General features: G+C 43.9%; 1 protein-coding gene across 1 annotated transcript; it reads right to left on the bottom strand.

Annotated features, from left to right (window-relative positions):
- Positions 1-496: 496 nt before the first annotated feature.
- LOC120919456 (keratin, type I cytoskeletal 19-like) lies at positions 497-7,842 on the bottom strand. The gene is made up of 7 exons (XM_040331631.1): positions 7,284-7,842; positions 7,081-7,163; positions 5,421-5,577; positions 4,860-5,021; positions 4,652-4,777; positions 3,934-4,154; positions 497-1,339 (listed from the first exon to the last, which is right to left on the bottom strand). Exons 1-7 carry the CDS (start codon positions 7,803-7,805, stop codon positions 1,150-1,152), a joined length of 1,461 nt encoding a protein of 486 aa, XP_040187565.1. The 5' UTR covers positions 7,806-7,842; the 3' UTR covers positions 497-1,149.
- Between the last annotated feature and the right edge of the window lie 14,037 nt (positions 7,843-21,879).

Raw genomic sequence — 21,879 nt, 5'->3', positions numbered from 1 at the left:
CAGCTGGGGCCCCTGGGCAATGCCCAGGTGTGCCCCTCTTATTAAGACAGCCCTGGGGTGTCCCACGGTTTCTATCAACCTATTGCAGGATTGTCAAAATAAAATGCCACGGCAAGAGGAGACATTAACATCGTCGTATGAAGCTAGCTCTGTTACTGAGTATTTTACAAAAAGGGAAAACAACAAATTGCATAAGATAGCACTTTTATTAAAAGATTCAGAAAGTAACATTCTTAACAGTGACTACCAACCCAGACCTTAAAACAACACCTAAAAGCAGGAATATGTATTTATGGGAAACTCAAATGCAGTGATGATAGCTTGACAGCTGTTCAGTTTACAAAAAAAGACACGCTGTGCCAGCCTTATAATAAACTATAGAATAGACTAAGTCTGGACATTAGATGAAAAGATGCTGGAATGTAAACTTGTTGTCCAGTTAATCAGATGGAATAAATATCTTGATAAAATTACAAGTAGTTTAGTTGTTATTGATAAGACTAAAAGCACCACCATTAGCCAGTGACATCTCAGATAGCAAGCAATTGAGCTGCAGGTTTGAAAATAACTTGCTAAGCTATTGTTAGACTTTGCCAGGCAAAATTGCAGAAAGTCCACATTGCATGACTCCAGATCAACTTTCTTTGCAAACATTCTGCAAGTCTGCTGCAAATTCTGGTTCAGTTTTGTTGCGCAATAGTCCTCCCACCACAGGGGTCACTGTGGCTAAATTTGGAAAAGTGTCAACTATAGCTTGTGCTTCAAGTGCTCTGCAAGGGTACAACTTGCCAGTGAAAATGTGCAGCAAGACTTACAATTCAAGTTATCCTTGCTATCTGGGATATAATAAGCATAAGGGTGCTTTTTCCATATAAAAAAAGAGCTTCATGTATAAAAATTGAATGTATGGAAAAAGGAGGTGTTCTCTTCATTAACCAAACAGATTTTAGCTTTTATATGCTCGCTTGAACTAGAAGAATGGCAGGTGAAATATGATTGGTTGCTGAAGGTAAGCCCTCCACTTTACTTTATTACAATTGGTATACATGACAGTCTATTCTTTCCAATATACAGCATCCGTGGCAGAGAAAGGGGGATGAAAAATATGGAAGCCTTCAAGTGTATATGGCCAGGATTCAATAACAGGTTTTATTCTCTTTTAGCTTGAGAGTATCCCTCTCTGACATCTTCCACTATGACTCTTGATTTTCCACCGCTGGAATGGCTCATGCCACTGGAACCTCCAGAGCCGCTCATGCTGCCCACGTTGCCCATGCTGCCTGCGGTGCCAGAACCTCCATAGCTACTCATGCCCCTTGAACTCCATCCACTTCCTCGTCTGTAACAAAGCCACATAAACATGATTAGACACTGTCTAACACAAGATATTAGGATATATTTTTACCAAAGCTTTTGCATGGAAGCTTAACTTAACATTATTTTTGTTCCCAGTGAGCCTTCAAGAAATAAGTAGCAACCGTCCTGGTGTGCCATTATGTCAGACAGTTGCAATGAGGAGTGCTTTGTCTATAGGATAGATACACCATGGGTTTTATATTGGGCATGTGTGGTATACTGAGGTGAATATTTTGTTGGTTGTTTTCGGAATGGAATTGGACCTAAAATGTTTCCTGAGGAAATATTTTAGTATTTTTGAGCTTTGTGTTTTTAAGTGCTGATAGGAGTTGTGATCTTTTCTCCAGGACGTTAAGGCCCTTGGTGTTAAGTGAAACACATTTCAAAGAAAAAGGGATGGATAGGCTTTGTGTTTGGTGGCATGGTGTGCTGAGGTTTACCCCTGAGGCCCCGTACACACGACCGAACATGTCCGCTGAAACTGGTCCGCGGACCAGTTTCAGCGGACATGTTCGGTCGTGTGTACGGCCTATCGCACAGGTTTCCAGCGGACATTTGTCCAGCCGACCGTTTTTCAGCGGACAAAAATTTCTTAGCTTGCTAAGAAACATGTCCGCTGGAAGCCTGTCCGTCGGACATGTTCGGTCGTCTGTACAGACTCACCGTACATGTCCGCTCGGCCGCCATCCCTCGCATGCGTCGAAGTGATTCGACGCATGCGTGGAAGCATTGACCTTCGAGGGCCGCGCACGTCGCTGCGTAATTGGAGATTTCACATCAGAAACACGGACCATCACATGCGGAGTCCCGCAAGGATCACCCCTCTCACCTCTACTCTTCAACATCTACATCCGCCCGCTCCTCAAAATCATCAGCAGACAGGACCTGCGTTACCACTCCTATGCGGACGACACGCAGCTTTACCTTCGAATCACCAACAAAAAAGACCAATTTCTTGAACTTGGAAAGTGCCTCACACTGATCGACAATTGGATGACCGATAGCTCCCTCAAACTTAACGGATCGAAAACAGAACTACTCATCCTTCACGCAAATAAAAAATCCATTGCTAGGACCACATGGACACCACCCACCATCCTCGGACAAACCATCGCACCAAGCAAAAAAATCAAAAGTCTCGGAGTCATCTTCGACTCAGACATGACGATGGATGCACAAATAGGATCAGTCGTCAGCAGCTCTCATCATCTGCTCCGCATGCTACGTAGACTCATCCCCTTTATCCCGAAAGAAGACACGGCAGTAGTTGTCGGAACAATCATCAACTCACGACTCGACTACGCAAACTCCCTCTACTTAGGGCTACCAAAATACCAGATGGCGCGTCTACAAGTCGTCCAGAACACGGCAGCCAGACTGGTAACAGGTAAAAAGCCGTGGGAATCAGTCGCCCCAGTCTTGAGGTCCCTCCACTGGCTGTCCGTACAGGACAGGGTGACGTTCAAGACGCTCTGCCTCACCCACAAATGTTCACAGGGAAAAGCTCCTCAATACTTATGCGAGAAAATAAAACCGTACGTCACCAAGCGCATGCTTCGGTCAACCAACCAAAACCTTCTCCAAATTCCTAAATCCCGCTACAAATCGAAAGGAGAACGAAGATTCTCGGTCCAAGGACCACGGCTCTGGAATGCTCTACCCACGACCATCCGCTTGGAAGAAAACCATCGGGCATTCAGGAAAAAGCTAAAGACCCACCTCTTCTGAAAGATCTGTACTACTCTGGATGACAAGCGCCTTGAGGCGATTAAGTTCGCATTTGCTGCGCTATACAAGTTACTCACTCACTCACTCACTCATCGTCACGGCGACGGCGCGGCCACGTCACCGCGTATCGTGTACACGTGGATTTCTGTCTGGTGGTGTGTACAACCATCAGACAGAAATCTCCGGGTGGACATGTCCGCTGAAAACGGTCCGGCGGACCTTTTTTAGCGGACAGTCCGTCCGTGTGTACGAGGCCTTAGACAAATGACAGAAATCTAGTGTTAGAAGGTGGTGATAAACCTCTCCACCTAGGGAGGAAGGGCCAGATGGGGAAGGTAGGAAGGTAGAGGAAACAGAGAAGAAGAAAAATGGTGTGGGGGGGGGGTAGAACCAGAGAAGCAGGAAAAGAGGAGGGAAGATAGGTGGGGAAAGAAAGAAAAAGACAGGGGGTGGACAACAGTGAAATAAGATTTGAAAGACATTTCCGGAGGTGGGGATAGACCCGCTATCCAACCTAAAAGAGGAGACAGAGCCTGGGGCTCAGTGCGTGCTGGAAAGTGTTATTTCTTACAACTTATCCCACCCCAGCTTCTAAACCAGTAATTCCAACCACCAAGCCACCCCCTCATATCCAAGTAAAGTGCTCCAATAGCCAAAGGGCAACAGAATATTATAGCATGATATTACTGGACAATAAAGGACAGAGGGTGACTGGAGATTCCCTTGTCAGTATAGGACAGGGAAATATCTGTTTTTTGGGGGGACAACAGGCCAATACAGGATAGCCTACCTTCCTGTACACCTCACGTGCCTTTTTTACTACAAATTTTATTGGTTGGTAATACTTACTGAGAGTCCTCTCCATCCATCAGTTGCCTATATGTGGCTATCTCCCTTTCTAGATAGGTCTTCACATCCAGGAGATTTTTGTACTCGAAGTTCTGTCTTTCCAAATCACATCTGAGCTCTGCTAATTTCATCTCTACATCATTGATCATTTCCTGAAGTTGAGCGAGTTGGGCACCGTAACGGCTTTCTGTCTCATGCAAACTGTTCTCCAACGCAGCTTTCTGTATTGACAGGAAATTTTGGAGGAAACATGATAAGCACCAAAAGTATATTTTTGTTCAACACTTTTTGTGTTGTTATATTACAGTCAGAATTATTATAAAATAGATGTTAATGAAGATCGTTATGGGAAGTTGGTTGTGGCACCAGCTTGTTTTTCCACTATCAGAAAATAAACTGACATTTTTTTGATTTTCAGATTTATGATATAATAATGTGATGCCTGAAGCAATTTCTTTTGGACATTGATAGGGAAATCCTTGGTATTACAAAGCATCCATATACATATGTTTGGTTTTATCAGTATTCTATTTAATGAGAGAACACACAATCTAAAATATTAAGCATTTGCTTTCAGCCTTATCAGAGCTTAGCATGGCATGATGTTTATATGTGACATAACAGATCTACTAGGTCCTACGTGGCTATGAGTCTATTACCCAGGCATAAAAAAGCAAGTCAAGTGATGAAAAGGGATAACATAAAAAAAAGCTATTACCATACTGTTTTGGGTCTGAAGGTCTATCTCCAGATTTTGGAATGTATGCTTGAGTTGAAGGATTTCTGTACTGTGGGTCTGTAGCTGTTGGGAACTGCTTGTCATCTGATGGCTCAGTTCTTCACTCTAAAGAGAACACACAATATTGTCACAATCATACTTCAATACAGTATCTAACATCAGTGTCGCAAGTATTATTTCTTCTAACCTTGTCGACGAACCACTTCTCTGCTTCCTTTGCATTTTGTTCCATTATATTTTCATACTGAGATCTCAGTTCAGTTAACACTTTGTTTAGGTCCACGGATGGTGCAGCATCCACTTCAACGTTGACCTTCTGACCCAACTGAGAACGCAAGCTGCTCACCTCCTGAAAAGGAAGAAATGTGAATTCATATTTTTAGGCTTATGTGCTAACTGCTCCAGCTGATTAATTGGCACAGTCTTCCTTGAATACCTTACATAAAAATATAAATAAATCAATCTGCTGCTTTTTTTTTTATAAGGGGCCGATTCCAGATTGAAATCAAGCATTTATACTGGTTAAAGATAACAATATATTTCATGATTCTTTTAATGATTACATAACTGCATTTCCTGGTGTTTTTTATTATGTGCTGTGAAGTCAGATTTAACTCTGTGGCGAGGGGATTACCGAGCTTCACTAAACATAAAGAGAAGCCATTAAAACTGTTCTCTTCACAATAGCATTTTGTATCTATAGTCAGCTGATACCTTTAAAAAAAAACTTTATGAAGAAGGCAATTACCTCTTGGTGGTTTTTCTTTAGGTATGTCAACTCCTCATTTAGGTTCTGGTATTGCATTTCCAGGTCTTTCTTGTTCAGTGAAAGTTCATCCTGCACACGGCGGAGGCCATTGATGTCAGCTTCTACTCCCTGGCGGAGAGCAGCCTCATTGTCATACCTGAAAAGAGGTTGTATAATCTTGTTAAAGTAAAATAAATACTAGCAGTAAGATACTTAATGGTACCTAGTATTGTAATATTAATATATGTGTGTAGGTATGTATGGCACAATATATTGTATTGCATGACCATATTGACCAGGAATTCAGTTGAACTGTCCAAGCCAGCTGAATTCTAACATATCAAAGGGACAGCTGAAGACCCTTTGATGTGTTAATCTTATGCAAGACTACCTAGGAAGTATTTATTGATGGTAATTAGACTTGAGGGGGTATTCATTCAGGGAAACATTTGGTTGACCTGGAAGAACCCCTCCCTCCAGTGTGAGACCAGTATTTGAGACTTTCAAGCTGGCATTTAGTCAGTCTTGTCACTGAGTATATTCTCTGTATATTCTCTGTATGAATATGGCACAGGTCAAAGGAAAAAGAAGGTCATAGGAAAAGATGAGACTTTGAATTACTCTGTTGAATTTGTATCATCTGTGGAATTTGGACGTTATTCTGTATTAGAAGTCAAATAAATGCACTCTCTGGAGAGCCTGGTGTGTTGCTGCGGAATAACATAACTTTTAGTCATCATACTAATACCTAAATATCAATTATCTAACCGGACTACACTATACATTTATATCACTACACCTAGCTACACCCAGGCCCTGCTTGTATGAAGGAGTCCTAGGAAAACATTCTCTGTTTGAAAAAAAAATGGTGGTACTGTCATGAACTAAAAACCTGATGAGTAATGTAATGTAATGAGTAATGTATGCTACTTTAGTAAATTACCTGCTATGCTATTTATTTGGTATGCAGATACTTATTTTCAAATATTCTGAATTTTGTTTCATAATTTTTGTAAAATACATGCTCTTTTTATATAGAATATACAAATAAAACATGCATAGAGAGTGTATATAGATTGACAATAGTCAGAAAGATTATATCACCTGACCCAAATGATGGTGCTTTTAAAATATTTACATTAAAAATATGACACCTTGGATTGTGCAGTCTATGAAAAATAGGTGGTATATGAAGTGACATATGGTCATATTAGGAACAGGTTTTCCATTTTTTAATTATTGCAGTATTTACCTGAATCTCATTTTGCATTAATTATATCACTGAGATATGCATTTCTTTGCATGCTTGTTCTTTGGTCATTTTATTATATTAATATATTTGCTAGATGATATTGTATTATATTATATTATATATTTATTTGTTACATAGATGTATTATGGCTGTTTAAATAAGAAACCAGACACATAAAAAAAACATGTTATTTTTAGTAGGTCAGCTGACCAATAGACTTCTATATTATGTGAGGAGCAGTAAAGTACAACTGTTGTGTAGCACTGAAAATCAGAAAGCAGGGCCAGTGTATGGAATGAATAAAAATGGCTGCAACCATGCACTTTTGGATTTATAAACCATATGTACAAACAAGGTTTTAGAGCATGACAACATTTGTAAGAAACTAAAGGTATTAATAATACATACTTGGTTCTGAAGTCATCAGCTGCCAGACGAGCATTATCAATCTGGAGTAAGATAGAGGCATTTGTTGCATTTCCTTGCATGATCTGAAAGATGGTAGAGAAATGTTTGATATGGCCAGACATTCAAGAAAGTCATACAAGGTGTATGGCATTGGCACATGTATAATTTAACGACTGTTATTCAGAATGTTACTATTAACATACCTTGTTTTGGACATCCTCAATGTTCTTGAAATAGGGATTGAAATCAGGAGATGTGTATGGAACTTGCTTGTCATACCACTCTCGGATTTTTCTTTCAATCTGGGAATTTTCTTCCTCTAGGGAGCGGACTTTTTCCAGGTAGCTAGCTAGTCTGTCATTCAAAATTTGCATGGTTTCCTTCTCATTCATGTTAAGCATGTTATCGCCACCAGAAGCAAAAGACCCTCCACCAAAGCCAAATCCAGATCCATAGCCTCCAGCACCTCCACTTCCAAATCCAAAGCCAGAGCCAGAGCCAGAGCCATAGCCTCCAGCTCCCCCTAGACCTAAGCTAATGCTTCCAGCAGATCCACATCCAGCACCACCAGCTCCATAGACTCTGCTACCAAAGCCACCATGAACACTGGGAGCCCGGAAAGATCCACTTGAGCGTACTGAGGACATGCGATTGACATTACAGCTTCCACTTCCTAGTCCTCTAAGGGATCCAGATGAAGATCTGTGACTTAGCTTGATGCTCATGATGACTTTAGTCAACTAGTGGAGTGGAGGAACAAATGTTTCTGGCAACACACTGGCCCAAATGAGCTCTATTATATATCACTCAGTAGGGTGTTTCCCACTAAGGGTCTAGTTTCCCATGAGACTGCGCCCTATCATGTTTGTGCAATAACTACAAAATAAATGTGCCCATAAAAATTGAGCATTTTGGGTTCCTGGTTCAATTTCTGAATATACTATTTTATTTCTCCTATAAAACAGTTGCATGCCACACCTAACCAAGAAGTAACATTTTATAATAAATTATAGCTGTAGAAACTGCACACACGCTACATTTCAACCAGATACGCAAGGTGTAATAAAATTACATTGCAAAGGTACCCTTTCATTATTTGTCTGCTGAGTCTAACATATGGTGTGTCTCTTTACTTCTTGTTAAACATGCATAGAAATTTGACTCTAGTGAACAACAGATACGCTGAAATGTTGAAATAACTTCTAACACGTATTAGTAAGCTGTTAATACTTAGTTTAGCTATTTGGTTAGTTAATGCAGTACTTTATAGATATATTTCTAACAAAGACTCTGAATTCACAAGATATTTAAAAAATAAGCAATGGAAACATAAGATTCTTGTATATTCAGAACTTAATTTATACAAAGGACAACTGGCATTGTCCTTCAAAGCGTCCCTTGCCCCTCACAATGTATTCTATATACAGTATATAGGTTGGTTAGTCCTGCTCTGAAGGTCCTAACTGTGTGGCCCTGCTTGGCGCTGCACAGGCTTGAAAAACGTCCCATATGGGGTGTGTGCTATTGCACAAAATACTGCTTTCCTCTGTCACATTTATAGTATACAGTAATGCCGCGTACACACGCTTGGAATTTCCGACAACAAATGTTCAATGGGAGGTTGTTGTTGGAAATTCCGACCGTGTGTAGGCTCCATCGGACATTTTCTGTCGGAATTTCCGACAACAAAAATTTGAGAGCTGGTTCTCAAATTTTCCGACCACAAAATCCGTTCTCGTAAATTCTGATCATGTGTGGACAATTCTGACGCACACAATTCCATGCATGCTCTGAATCAAGTACGAGACTGAAACGCTCGGTCTGGTAAAAATAGCGTTCGTAATGGAGATAGCATATTCGTCACTCTGTAACGAACTGAAAAGCACGAGGCTGAAAAGCGCAAATCGTCTCTCACCAAACTTCTACTAACAGGACTGGTATTGAACTTCCTTTTAATAGTGCCGGCATACGTGTTGACCGTGACTGCGTTCTTGGCGTTCGGAATTTCCAACAACATTTGTGCGACCGTGTGTATGCAAGACAAGTTTGAGCCAACATCCGTCAGAAATGTATCCAAGGTTTTGTTGTCGGAATGTCCGATCATCTGTACGCGGCATTACTGTAGTCAGGTTGAAAAAGACACAAGTCCATCCAGTTCAATCAATAGAAAAAAAACGAATAGAAAACCTCCATATACACAATCTTATACCCACAGTCAGTGGCGTATCTAGGGTATGGCAGCCATGGCAAGTTCCATGGGTGCCATATGAAGGGGGCGCTGTTGAGTGGCTGGGCAGCAAGGCACTTACCAGGGTCTGAGGATGTCTTCTTCCCTCCTCCCGAGCATAGGTAGGATCTCCTTTTCAGCATCTTTGCTAATGGACAATGGCAGCGCTATCCCTGCTGCGTTCAGCCACAGCCCTCCCCTGTTCTCCCATTCCATCTGGTCGGATTGGCAGCGCACAAAGAAGAAGGAAAAACATCAGTTTCTCCCTCTCCTCTGTGAAAACTGAGGCCTTAAGTGATGAAGATTTCATCACTTCCAGTATTGGTTCTGCATTTACCTGGCCTTGGAGGGCAGAGGAGGGATCAGGGGTCTAATAAACACCATATTTCTCCATAAAGAGGATATGTCACTACCCAAGGTATCACAAGGGATGATAAATATCACTAGTTTTGTTAGCCGTTTTTTTTTTTGTTAAGGTTATCAGAAAGATGGGTTTCAAATGTTTCGACAGGGGCGCAGTTTCAGTGCTTGCCATAGGCGACATTTACATTAGATACGCCTCTGCCCACAGTTAATGCAGGGGAAAGTGAAAAAAAACAATAAAGCATGATCCAATTTGCTCCAGCAGGGGGAAATAAAAATGTATTTCTGGTCCCCTAAGAGGCAATTGGTTATTTATTTTTGCATCAATGGTCCCTGGTGTTATCACCTATAAATGTTAATATCCAGGTATAATTTGTTCATTTAGGAATGTACTCAGCTCTTTTTTTAAAGAATCTACTGAGCAGACCAGAATCAGTTCTTGAGGGAGACTATTTCATATTTTCACAACTCTTACTGTGAAGAAATCATTCTTGTGAACGGTCCATACAGCTTTTGAGCTGTGGTAAAGAGGGTTAGTGTTCTTTTTGACATAGTTCTTTGTACTATGCTACTTTTAATACCCTCTGTTGGTATATTTCTCTAATCCACCGCTTTCCAGAGATCTTCTTTACCATCTTTACTCATTGGCTTTCTTAAAAAGTATCTATTTTTACAGCAGCTTCAGTCTTGCCATTAGACTGGCTGTGATACTGAGGTGATGTAACATATTCAAATTCCCACTCTCTGAGAAATGGTTCACACTCTGGGCCAACAAATTGTGGCCCATTATCTGCAATGGCAAAGTCAGGTATTCCATGGTAGCTAAAATGTACATGGACACATTCAGTTATCATTTTTCAAGTCATATTACTCAATGTATCTATCTTCCAGAAGTCTGAATAATGAACTAGTATTAACCACTTAAGACCCGGACCATTATGCAGGTTAAGGACCTTGCTCCTTTTTGCGCTTCGGCACTGCGTCGCTTTAACTGACAATTGCGCGGACGTGTAACATGGCTCCCAAACAAAATTGGCGTCCTTTTTTTCCCACAAATAGAGATTTCTTTTGGTGGTATTTGATCACCTCTGCGGTTTTTATTTTTTTATAAACAAAAATAGAGCGACAATTTTGAAAAAAATGCAATATTTTTTACTTTTTGCTATAATAAATATCCCCCAAAAATATATAAAAACATATTTTTTTCCTCAGTTTAGGCCGATACGTATTCTTCTACCTATTTTTGGTAAAAAAATCGAAATAAGCGTTTATCGATTGGTTTGCGCAAAATGTATTGCGTTTACAAAATAGGGGATAGTTTTATTGCATTTTTATTAATCATTTTTTTTTTTACTACTAATGGCGGCTATCAGCGATTTTTTTTTCGTGACTGTGACATTATGGAGGACACATCGGACAATTTTGACACATTTTTGGGACCATTGTCATTTTCACAGCAAAAAGTGCTATAAAAATGCACTGTTTACTGTGAAAATGACAATTGCAGTTTAGGAGTCAACCACTAGGGGTCACTGTAGGGGTTAAGTGTGACCTCATATGTGTTTCTAAATGTAGGGGGGCGGGGCTGGACGTGTGACATCAGTGATCGTCTTTCCCTATATCAGGGAACAGACGATCGCTGCCACTGCCACAATGAAGAACGGGGAAGGTGTGTTTACACACACCTCTCCCAGTTCTTCAGCTCCGGTGACCGATCGCGGGACACCGGGGGTGATCGGGTCCCGCGGGCGCGGTCACGGAGCTTTGGACGCTCGCATAATGGGCTACTATGCATCGCATAGTAGCCCATTATGTGTCACTTACCTGAAACCAAAGCCTGCAATGTCACCGCTGTCCCCTCTTCCATGAAGCGTCTATCTTCCTTTGGGGTATCACGGCTCCAGCGATGTGATTGGCCGGAGCCATGAATACGTCACTCCCGCGCCAGTCACGGCACGATCTCCTTTAGAAATGCACGCTCGCTGTTCCTAAAGGTTTCTAAAGTGTGCCTACGCCGTTGTCTATGGCGCATGTGCCATAGACATCGGCGCCCATCTGATTTGTAAATATCGCCTAATGTGACGAGATCCTTCCTCGCCCAGGTCCTGCTCTCCCGACACTTCTCTGCTACCAGTGAGTCAGCTTGCAGATTGCAGCGTCTGATGGTCCAGTCATCCAAGGTTCCGGGGTCCGAACTACAGCTATGTGCCATTCAGACCCATTAAGAACAAACACCAGGCAGGCTGTATGTAAGTTCAAGCAGGACTCTTTATTTCAAGTACACAGCACACTTTTATACAGAATTTTGGAACATCCCACTCCCAACAACCGCTTTCCTATTGGTCAATTGTAAAGTATATCCAGTCTTCACTCAGGTCCCCCTTGACCATGCAAATGAGGACTTGAAATTGTCAACAGGGATTGGTCCAATAGCTTGGATAGAAAGACTTGTGTATTGAGACAGAAGCCCCAGGGGGTAATCAATGTACACAATAACCCGGTTCTAGCTAGACGGACTGACTCCGACACCCGCTCTTAACCTGCAGAACACAATAAAAGGTATTTCGCAAGCTGGTTCCACTTAGCATTTCAAAAGCCTTGCATTGAATGTCCCTCTCCTGTGTAACAGATGTCAAGTAGAAACACTTTAATATCTCAAGGTCCATGACATTACTTCCCCTGGGAAACAGTCCAACAGCCGCAGTGGGACCCAAACGGGTCAACTCGAGGATGTTGGAAAAATAGTCTTAAAGTTCCAGGACTGTCTGCTGGGATGACCCATCTGCCTTCCTGTTTTGAGGTCCTGGCCCATAATCGGACGGCAAGAGGCTCACATTCAGTCCTCTCCAAAAGCCCCTGTCCCGGCTAGGTCTGTCACACATCACCCCCTTTGGCAGGAGACTAACACTGGGAGAGACCCCAATTCCGGTACCCCCCCAGTACCCCAAATAACTTGTCCCAAACAGAGCATTACTCACCCAGCCAATCTCTGCCTCTCTCAGAGAACACGCCTGCCGCTGGGGAGAGGCCTGGACTGGCCCTTCTCCCTGGAGTCCTTTCAGCCGCTGGAGAGAAGACAGGGTGGCTGGGCTCAGTTCATCATGCCGTTGGTAATCTGGGCCAACTGGCCACCATTCCTGGGGTATACCAGTGGAGACTGCAGTCCCATCCACTGATGCTAGGTAAAAATCCCCCAGTGCTTGCAAAGCAAAGCCGACATCCTCCTGTCTCAGTGCCGCACCATGTTCTGGGGTTGTGTCCATGGAGATCGGAGTCCCATCCACTACCACAGGAACCCCCTCTCCTGTTAGTTGAGAGCAGAGGCCTGGGACACTCTGCTCTGTTGCCAGCTCTTCCGCTGGGTTGCTGTGAGTGGAGACCACAGTCCCATCCACCGATATCCGCTCAAGCTGTAGTGGGGTGCAGCCGCCAGTAGCATCCTGTCCTGCTGCCAGTGATTCAGCTGGGAGTACGAGCTTTACCACCTCAGCTTGTTGCTGGGGAGGGGGGCCAACCGCCCCGGCTCCCTGGAACTCCACAGTTGGTCCCAGTACTGGGCAGAGATGGCTAGCATTCTGCCCTGTTGCCAGCACTTCTGCTGGGGGTGCATAATCCATAACATCCTCTGAACAGTCCATACACTCTGTAATCTGTGGCTGGGGAGTGATCGCCATCTTCTCACCCTGAGCCTCCGGAACTGCCACAGGGGTGGGGCAGAGGTCTTGATCCCTCTGTCCGGTGACCAGCGCTTCAGCTGGGGAAGTTCCTTGTAACTCCACAAATACTGTACTTGGTGCTGGGCAGAGCACAGTGAAGTTTGGCCCTGATACCAGCTCTTCTGTTGGAGGCTCCCCAGGTTGTTCTTCCTCAGCAGAAAAGTCTATCAAATCCCCTGTCTCTACAACTGGTGTCTGGGGATAGAGGTTCACCATCTCCTGTCCATGGAACCCAGAAGATGCTATGGGCACTGAGCAGAGGTTAGCAGAGCTCGGCCCTGCGGTCAGCACTTCAGCTTTGGGAATGGCAAGCTCCCGATTTTCCACTGCTGATTCATCAGCCAGGATTTCATCACTGTCAGCTGATATTTCCTCATAGTCCCAGGTAAAGGGAACCTCACCCTGCTGCTGAGCGGAGTCTAGCAGCTGTTTGTAGGCGATTTCCAGTTCCCATTCCTGAGCGGCCAGGAATTCCAAATCTTCCTGTAACCAGTGCACTTCCGGGACATTCAGTCTTCGCTCTCTGTGCTCCATTATTTCCTCCCAACGCCACTCCCGATCGCTCCCAAAGTTGGGATCCCTGGACATCCTCCAATACAACAATCCCAGGCCATCATAGTCAAAGCCTTCCGTGGGGCTGTCATCCGCTGACCACGGGCACTCTTGGACTACATACCACCGGAGGGCTCTGTAGCTCTCGTCCAACCGCATCTCTTCCCGGATCAGCCTGCTTAACTCTGCTGTCCACTCCTGCTTTGGTTGTTCCCCCAATAACAGCATCCGTACTTCATACTGTGACCAGTACCTTACATGGATGGAGGGGAGAGCTTTTCCCTGGTGTCGCTGCTCGCGGGCTAGCGCTTCTTTCCAGAGTTCGCAGCGGATCGAATCAGACCATCCAAGCAGGACCTCCTCTGATACTGGTCCTCTGCGCTGTATCTGCTTCTCTCGCAACCTCCTTCTGAATTCCTCTTCCATGGTTACTGATATCTGTACCTCTCCTCTTCTTTCATTTGGTGCTGCTTCTTTAGGCGTTGTCACCGATCGCCGTATTTCTGCAATTCTCAGCTCCTGTTGCCGCTCTCGTTCTCTCTGTTGTCGCTCTCGTTCTCTCTCATCCTGCCGCTGGAGGTCTCTAATGGTATTCTGTATGGCGGTCTCTGATGGGTTCGCACCATATAATGCCAACCGCTGTTGAACTCGCTGCTGGAACAAGTCTTCAACTGACCGGGGTCCTGCATCACCATCCCTCTGATCCATCTCGGCTAGCGCAATGATCAGGGTGGCCTTGTTCTTCCCACCGGTCCCTCCACGGCTCTCAAGCAAGTCTTTTAGCATGGTTCTCCTCCAGGCTGCATAGCTGGTCATTCATGGTGGTGGTTTGGAGTTGTCCCAGTAACTGGAGAGCAAATCCCACCGCTGCCAACCAATGTGACGAGATCCTTCCTCGCCCAGGTCCTGCTCTCCCGACACTTCTCTGCTACCAGTGAGTCAGCTTGCAGATTGCAGCGTCTGATGGTCCAGTCATCCAAGGTTCCGGGGTCCGAACTACAGCTATGTGCCATTCAGACCCATTAAGAACAAACACCAGGCAGGCTGTATGTAAGTTCAAGCAGGACTCTTTATTTCAAGTACACAGCACACTTTTATACAGAATTTTGGAACATCCCACTCCCAACAACCGCTTTCCTATTGGTCAATTGTAAAGTATATCCAGTCTTCACTCAGGTCCCCCTTGACCATGCAAATGAGGACTTGAAATTGTCAACAGGGATTGGTCCAATAGCTTGGATAGAAAGACTTGTGTATTGAGACAGAAGCCCCAGGGGGTAATCAATGTACACAATAACCCGGTTCTAGCTAGACGGACTGACTCCGACACCCGCTCTTAACCTGCAGAACACAATAAAAGGTATTTCGCAAGCTGGTTCCACTTAGCATTTCAAAAGCCTTGCATTGAATGTCCCTCTCCTGTGTAACAGATGTCAAGTAGAAACACTTTAATATCTCAAGGTCCATGACATCGCCTAAACCGTGGAGGTTTGGGCGATATTTCGAGCACCTACAGGTATGCCTTAATCTAGACTTACCTGTAGGTAAAACCACTTTAAGTAGTCCTGTTCTTGTTCATAACAAAACAAAACAGATTATAGAGCACCCATTCAAGAATGACATTTATCATGCAGGGCTAGTTAAAAACACCTGAATATATTTAAAAAAAAATACAGGGGTTTGGTCACACTATATAGTCATAGTGGTAAGCCCACTTACTGCGACAAAGTACCCCAAACTAGTGGGTCCTACCCTAGTAATAGAATAAAAGATCCTGCGTCTCAACCATGGGAGCCTTAACTCCTCTATGTGGGAGAACTGAAGGGATTCCTCCTATGCACTGGTGGCCAATAATAAGAGGTAATGTGGAAGGGATGGGGTGCTGTCCTGGTTCATGCCCACCAGCTTACTCCAGGGTAGAGTTGGTAATCTGTGTGTCAAAAGAGATTTATTTGCTTGTTTAGATATTCACTGTAGATATTACAGATTTATTGTTGCAGTCATACTATATCTGGATCCATTTGTGGCCAGAATACCACATCCTCGGCCTTTCATGCATCTGCGCCTAGATACAGTACCTTGTATGGATTTTGGCAATAATTTCTGGGTGGACATTTGTGTTTAATGAACAATTCTGTATACTAATCATCTCTAAAACCCTAGTAGGCTATAGCACAAGTTGGTGTATTTCCTCTTTGGTCAGCCCATCCAAATAGAATGACTGCATAATTTCATCTTACTCAGTATGGTGTTGCATTTGTTGCAGTCTGGTATCAGGCACCCTGAATACTTAGGGGCAGATCCACAAAGAAGTTACGCTGGCGTATCTATTGATACGCCGCGTAACTTCTAGTTTGCTCCGGCGTATCTTAGTTTTGTATCCACAAAACAAGATATGCCTGAAGCTGGGCTAGATCCGACTGGCGTACATCTTAGTACGCCGTCGGATCTAAGGTGCATATTTACGCTGGCCGCTAGGTGGCGTTTCCGTTGATTTCCGCGTCGAGTATGCAAATTAGCTAGATACGGCGATCCACGAACGTACGTCCGGCCGGCGCATTTTTTTACGTCGTTTCCGTAAGGCTTTTTTCAACGTATAGTTACCCCTGCTATATGAGGCGTATCCTATGTTAAGTATGGCCGTCGTTCCCGCGTCAAATTTTGTACGTTGTTTGCGTAAGTCGTTCGCGAATAGGGCTTTGCGTAGAATGACGTTCACGTCGTAAGCATTGGCTTGTTGTGGGTTAATTTCGAGCATGCGCACTGGGATACCCCCACGGACGGCGCATGCGCCGTTCAGAAAAAACGTCATTTACGTTGGGTCAAGTAAAATTAACGTAAAACACACCCACATCTTTAACATTTGAATTCCGCGTCCTTACGCCGGCAGAATTACGATACGCTGCCGTAACTTTAGAGGCAAGTGCTTTGTGAATACAGCACTTGCCTCTCAAATTTGCGGCGGCGTAGCGTTATTACGATACGCTATGCAGGAATAAAAATACGATCCGCTACGTGGATCTGCCCCTTAGTAAAGTTAATCTGCTCTTTTTAAAACGTTCCTCAATTGGATTGAACATATTTAATAATCTGAGGTGTCTCCTTTGACTTGTCTTTTAGATAGTGCTGCTCTTGACAAGAAGTCTTCAATATACATTTTACTTGGATTATTAATATTGTAGCATTTGTTGCTGTAACTGTTTTGAAGACATTTTTTGAAAATACTTTCCAGTGGTTTCTGATCAGATTTGATGATTAGAACTTTGTTTAGGACTTTAAATGAAGCATGTATCCCATGGCCCAGATATGAGTCTATGATAAAAATATATATATATATATATATTTATCATTTAGAACAGGGGTGTCAAAGTCAATTTCATCGTGGGCCGCATCAGCATTATGATTGCCCTCAAAAGGGCCGGTTGTATCTGTAAGATTAGATGTCCAGCGCATCCCCTCCCCTTTACATTAGATGTCAAGAGCCACCCCACCATCTGAAGTTGAGTTCCCCACAGGGGTGGACTGACAACTCATGGGGCCCCCGGGCAATAGAAGATTATGGGGCCCCCGGGCTTACAGATGGCCACCACGCCAGGAGGCAGTGCATAGGCAGGGCAGCTAAAATCTCAGGATTTTCACATCAAAAGCATTTCGGTTTTGGACATATCAGGGACAGATGTAAAAAAAAAAAACACAGATTTTTACATACTGTCCCTGGTTTTATTGAGCCTGGCAACCCTGATGGGGCCCCCTAGTGGCATGGGGCCCTCGGGCAGTGCCCGAGAGTCCCAATGGTCAGTCCGCCCCTGGTTCCCCACTCTCCCTTACATCACAGTGCACCCCCTTTCCTTATGCTGCTGCTGGGGAAAAGCTGGATGCATTGCTTGAAAGCAGAAAGTAAGGGTCTGGAGGAGGACCACAGGAGGGTTGGAGCTCTCCTGCAGCTGCAGTAGAGGTGTGAGGGCCAGATGAAATGGCTTGGAGGGCTGGATTCGGCCCGCGAGCCTTGTGTTTGACACCTTTGATCTAGAAGGTAAAACACATTAAAATCAGGAAGGCTGGCAACTTGGATGCTCTTGAATAAAAGTACTTTATTAGTTACATGGGTACACGAGTACAGGCTATACACTGATGCGTTTCGGCTAAGAAGCCTTCATCAAAGCATCTGTGGGGCCTGAACATCCTGGCTAGAGCACTGGATCACAGTTCGTGGACTTTTATATTGGCAGTGGAGCTGGGGTAACAATTTGTTTCTCTTAACTGCTTGCCGGCTGCCTCATGCACATTTATGTCAGCAGAATGGTATATATACGTTGCTTTGAACCTGTCCCCTAGCGGGCGCATGGCTGTCCCTGTGACCATGCCCGCCATGGAGCAACAGAAAGGGGCAAAAGTTGGGGATGGTAAAAACAGCTCAACCATAAGGTTTTCCTGCCCCTCCAGCCTGACATGTGAACAAGCTCTTGGTTCTGTGTGGATGCGTGCTGCGTGTAGGGCAGCCCATTCATTTCCCTACCCGCAGTAATGCGGGGAAAGAAGTCCCAGACACTTTTTTTTAAATTGTGCCACAACAAAAGCAACCCATGTTTGCCAATGGATGGGGCACCATTAAGAATTAATGGCACCCCTAAAGAGCAGAGCATTTGTCTGTGTGTCCAGAACGAGCGTGATTTTGCGCGTGTTCCGCAACACACAGGGACGTGAACCAAGTCTTGGACAGGGGTGCCTCAAGACTGAAAATACTTTTCAAGGGCGCCCCGACTGGAACAAGGTTGAGAAACACTGACTTAGCCTATTACTTTTCCTTTGCTCCTCTACCTATTTATTTAGTACTTCTAGATATGGAGGGGCATGTGATTCCCATTCATTCCTCCCACTGGCAGCTCCTGGTGATTGGCTGCTCAGGCACCAATGCCTGACAAGCCCTCAGTTTTCTATAAGCTCTAATTAAGATTGACTTGCAACCTACGTGGGTATCTTCTCCTTTATTCTGGTGGTAAAAAGAGCAGCGGGGGAGCAAAAAAACGGCAAGTATAAACTGCTGCCTAGTCATATAGAATATATTTTGGATTATGTACAGTGCATTGTATTGATGTAAGCACCTTTAACGGCATGATGAACTGATGGGTTTAAAAGTTCTCCAACAAATACCTCCCCTACCTCTATGATGAAGCCCTAGATGGGGCGAAACATATTAGAGGGTCGTAGTCTAAGAGCGGGACTGTGTCAACAGCTAGCTATGCACAATAAACCTACCAGCGGAAACTCTGTGGAGTGCGGTCTCGTTCTTTGATTCTGCTGCCTTGGCTGGCTTTAAAGTGAACCTGTTGCTTTGCCTTTGAACATCCCCTCGCCTATTGTTCTGGTGTAAACTTATAAACTGTAAAAAGTAAAATTTTGCATTGCTTTCTATTTCAGTGACAGCAGTCACAAAGGCAAATAGAGAGTGTGAACCTACCTGTCAGGGGCACAGAAAGCAAAAAAAAAAACAAAGCAACAACAAAGATTATAATCTTTCCCTTCTTTAAAGTAAAAGACAAATTGCCTGGACATACACTTTAACCACTTTCCGACCGCTTCACGAACATATAGGTTGGCAGAATGGCTTGGCTGGGCAAAGCAACGTATGTGTACTTTGCTTTGAAAATCCTGCCGTGCTCACGAGCGTGCGAACCTGCCATGAGCTCGGTGACCGTGCCTGCGGGATGTCCGCTGGTGTCCCGCGATCGTGTCACGGAGCTGCAGAACAGGGAGATGCAAGGCAAACAAGGCATTTCTCTGTTCTGCCTTGTGACAGGACACTGATCGTCTGCACCCTCTCATCGGGGGCAGTGATCAATGTTGTGTCACTGGTAGCCCAGCCGCATCAAAGTTAGATTCACTCCCTAGGACACACTTAACCCCTTCTTCGCCTAGTGGTTAACCAATTCCCTGCCAGTATCATTTACACAGTAATCAGTGCATTTTTATAGCACTGATCGCTGTATAAATGACAATGGTCCCTAAATAGCATCAAAAGTGTCCGATGTGTCCGCCATAATGTCACAATAAAAATTGCAGATCGCCGCTATTATTAGTAAAAAAAAAAATATTAATAAAAATGCCATAAAACGATCCCCTATATTGTAGACGCTATAACTTTTGTGAAAACCAATCAATATACGCTTATTGCAATTTTTTTTTTTACCAAAAATATGTAGAAGAATACATATTGGCCTAAACTATATATATATTATCTGGGGATATTTATTATAGCAAAAAGTAAAAAATATTGCTTTTTTTTCAAAATGTACACTCTTTTTTGTTTATAGTGCAAAAAATAAAAATCGCAGACTTGCGCCGGGAAATGTTTTTTTTTTTTTAAATATTCAAAAGCGACACGGGAAAGACGGGTATACTTTTACATGGTGTAGTAATTTTACACTTTGCAAAAGGTGCCCTATCTTTGCGACGGCAAACTAACACTCGTGGCGACGTAACGACGGGAAAAAAGTTTTGTGGATCGCCGTAACTGCTAATTTGCATACCCGACGCTGGTTTACGCTCCCCCCAGCGGCGGCCGCGGTACTGCATCCTAAGATCCGACAGTGTAAAACTATTACACCTGTTGGATCTTAGGGATATCTATGCGTAACTGATTCTATGGGCCAGATTCACGTAGATCAGCGGATCTTTAGATCCGCTCGATCTACCTGATTTAAGATCCGCTCCCGCAAGTTTGCGAGGCAAGTGGGTAATTCACAAACCACTTACCTCCAAACTTGCGGCGGCGGATCGTAAAACCCCCGGCGGAATTCAAATTCCGCGGCTAGGGGGAGTGTACTATTTAAATCAGGCGCGTTCCCACGCCGATTTAAATGCGCATGCGCCGTCCGCGAAATTTCCCGGCATGCATTGCTCCCACTGACGTCGCTAGGACGTCAGTGGTTTCAACGCTTACGTAAACGACGTCCATCCGTATTCGAGAACGACTTACGCAAACAACGTAAAAAAATTCAAATTCAACGCAGGAACGCCGGCTATACTTAACATTGGCTGCGCCTCATAGAAGCAGGGGTAAGTATACGCCGGGAAAGCCGCTACGGAAACATCGTAAGAACACTGCGTCGGGTCCGCGTACGTTCGTGAATTTGCGTATCTCGCTGATTTACATATTATTCTACGTAAATCATCGGGAACGCCCCCGGCGCCATTTTCAAATTGAAAATAAGATCCGACAGTGTAACACAGTGTAACACTGTCGGATCTTAGCCATATCTATGCGTAACTGATTCTATGAATCAGACGCATAGATAGGACCAGTGTAAGTCAGAGATACGACGGTGTATCTGGAGATACACCGTCGTATCTCTTTGTGAATCTGGCCCTATGAATCAGTCGCATAGATAGAAACAGGGATACGACGGCGTATCAGCAGATACGCCGTCGTATCCCTTTTGTGAATCTGGCCCTTTGCCTCTGTACAGGATCTCCCTGTAATAAAGACCTGTCACTGCTGCTCTCCCTCCTTGTGCAGGGTGGCTGGTCTTGTCTCCGCCCCCTCCTGTAATTTTCTATAGGCAACCTGTAGTGGGTGGAGCTGCTTGGTCCCTCCAACAGCTCTGTACAGGCTATTTACAGCACAGTGAGGATATTACTGCTACAAAGTAACATCTGAGTTTGCAAAGTTATTTTTTGCACACAAAGTGGATTTATATTCATTGTGAATATTGCAGTATTTATTTAAGTGAACGTTTTTGTGCCTGGAGTTTGGCTTTAATCGTCTGCAGCAATGAAGTGGTTAAGTAGACAAACCTATACAATTACGAGCAATCATTTTTAAAAGGAAAAGCAGAACCATATATATATTTTTTTTTTTTTTATGAAAATGACATGCTTGGTAAATTGTAATATTTTTATTAGCTTTCACATGTGTTTCTGCTGGCTCTGCTGATTTTATAA

Source organism: Rana temporaria, chromosome 12 (assembly GCF_905171775.1).
Source record: "Rana temporaria chromosome 12, aRanTem1.1, whole genome shotgun sequence".
NCBI classification, from domain to species: domain Eukaryota; kingdom Metazoa; phylum Chordata; class Amphibia; order Anura; family Ranidae; genus Rana; species Rana temporaria.
This window is presented reverse-complemented; position numbering and strand designations above follow the sequence as displayed.

Bases quoted from the DNA above. Each gene is read 5' to 3' on its own strand.
- LOC120919456 (XM_040331631.1), bottom strand. From the start codon at position 7,805: ATGAGCATCAAGCTAAGTCACAGATCTTCATCTGGATCCCTTAGAGGA. The intron at 4,778-4,859 runs GTTAGAAGAAAT...TGTTCTCTTTAG, and splicing joins AGAAGTGGTTCGTCGACAAG to AGTGAAGAACTGAGCCATCA. The intron at 4,155-4,651 runs GTAATAGCTTTT...CTGTCAATACAG, and splicing joins TTCAGACCCAAAACAGTATG to AAAGCTGCGTTGGAGAACAG.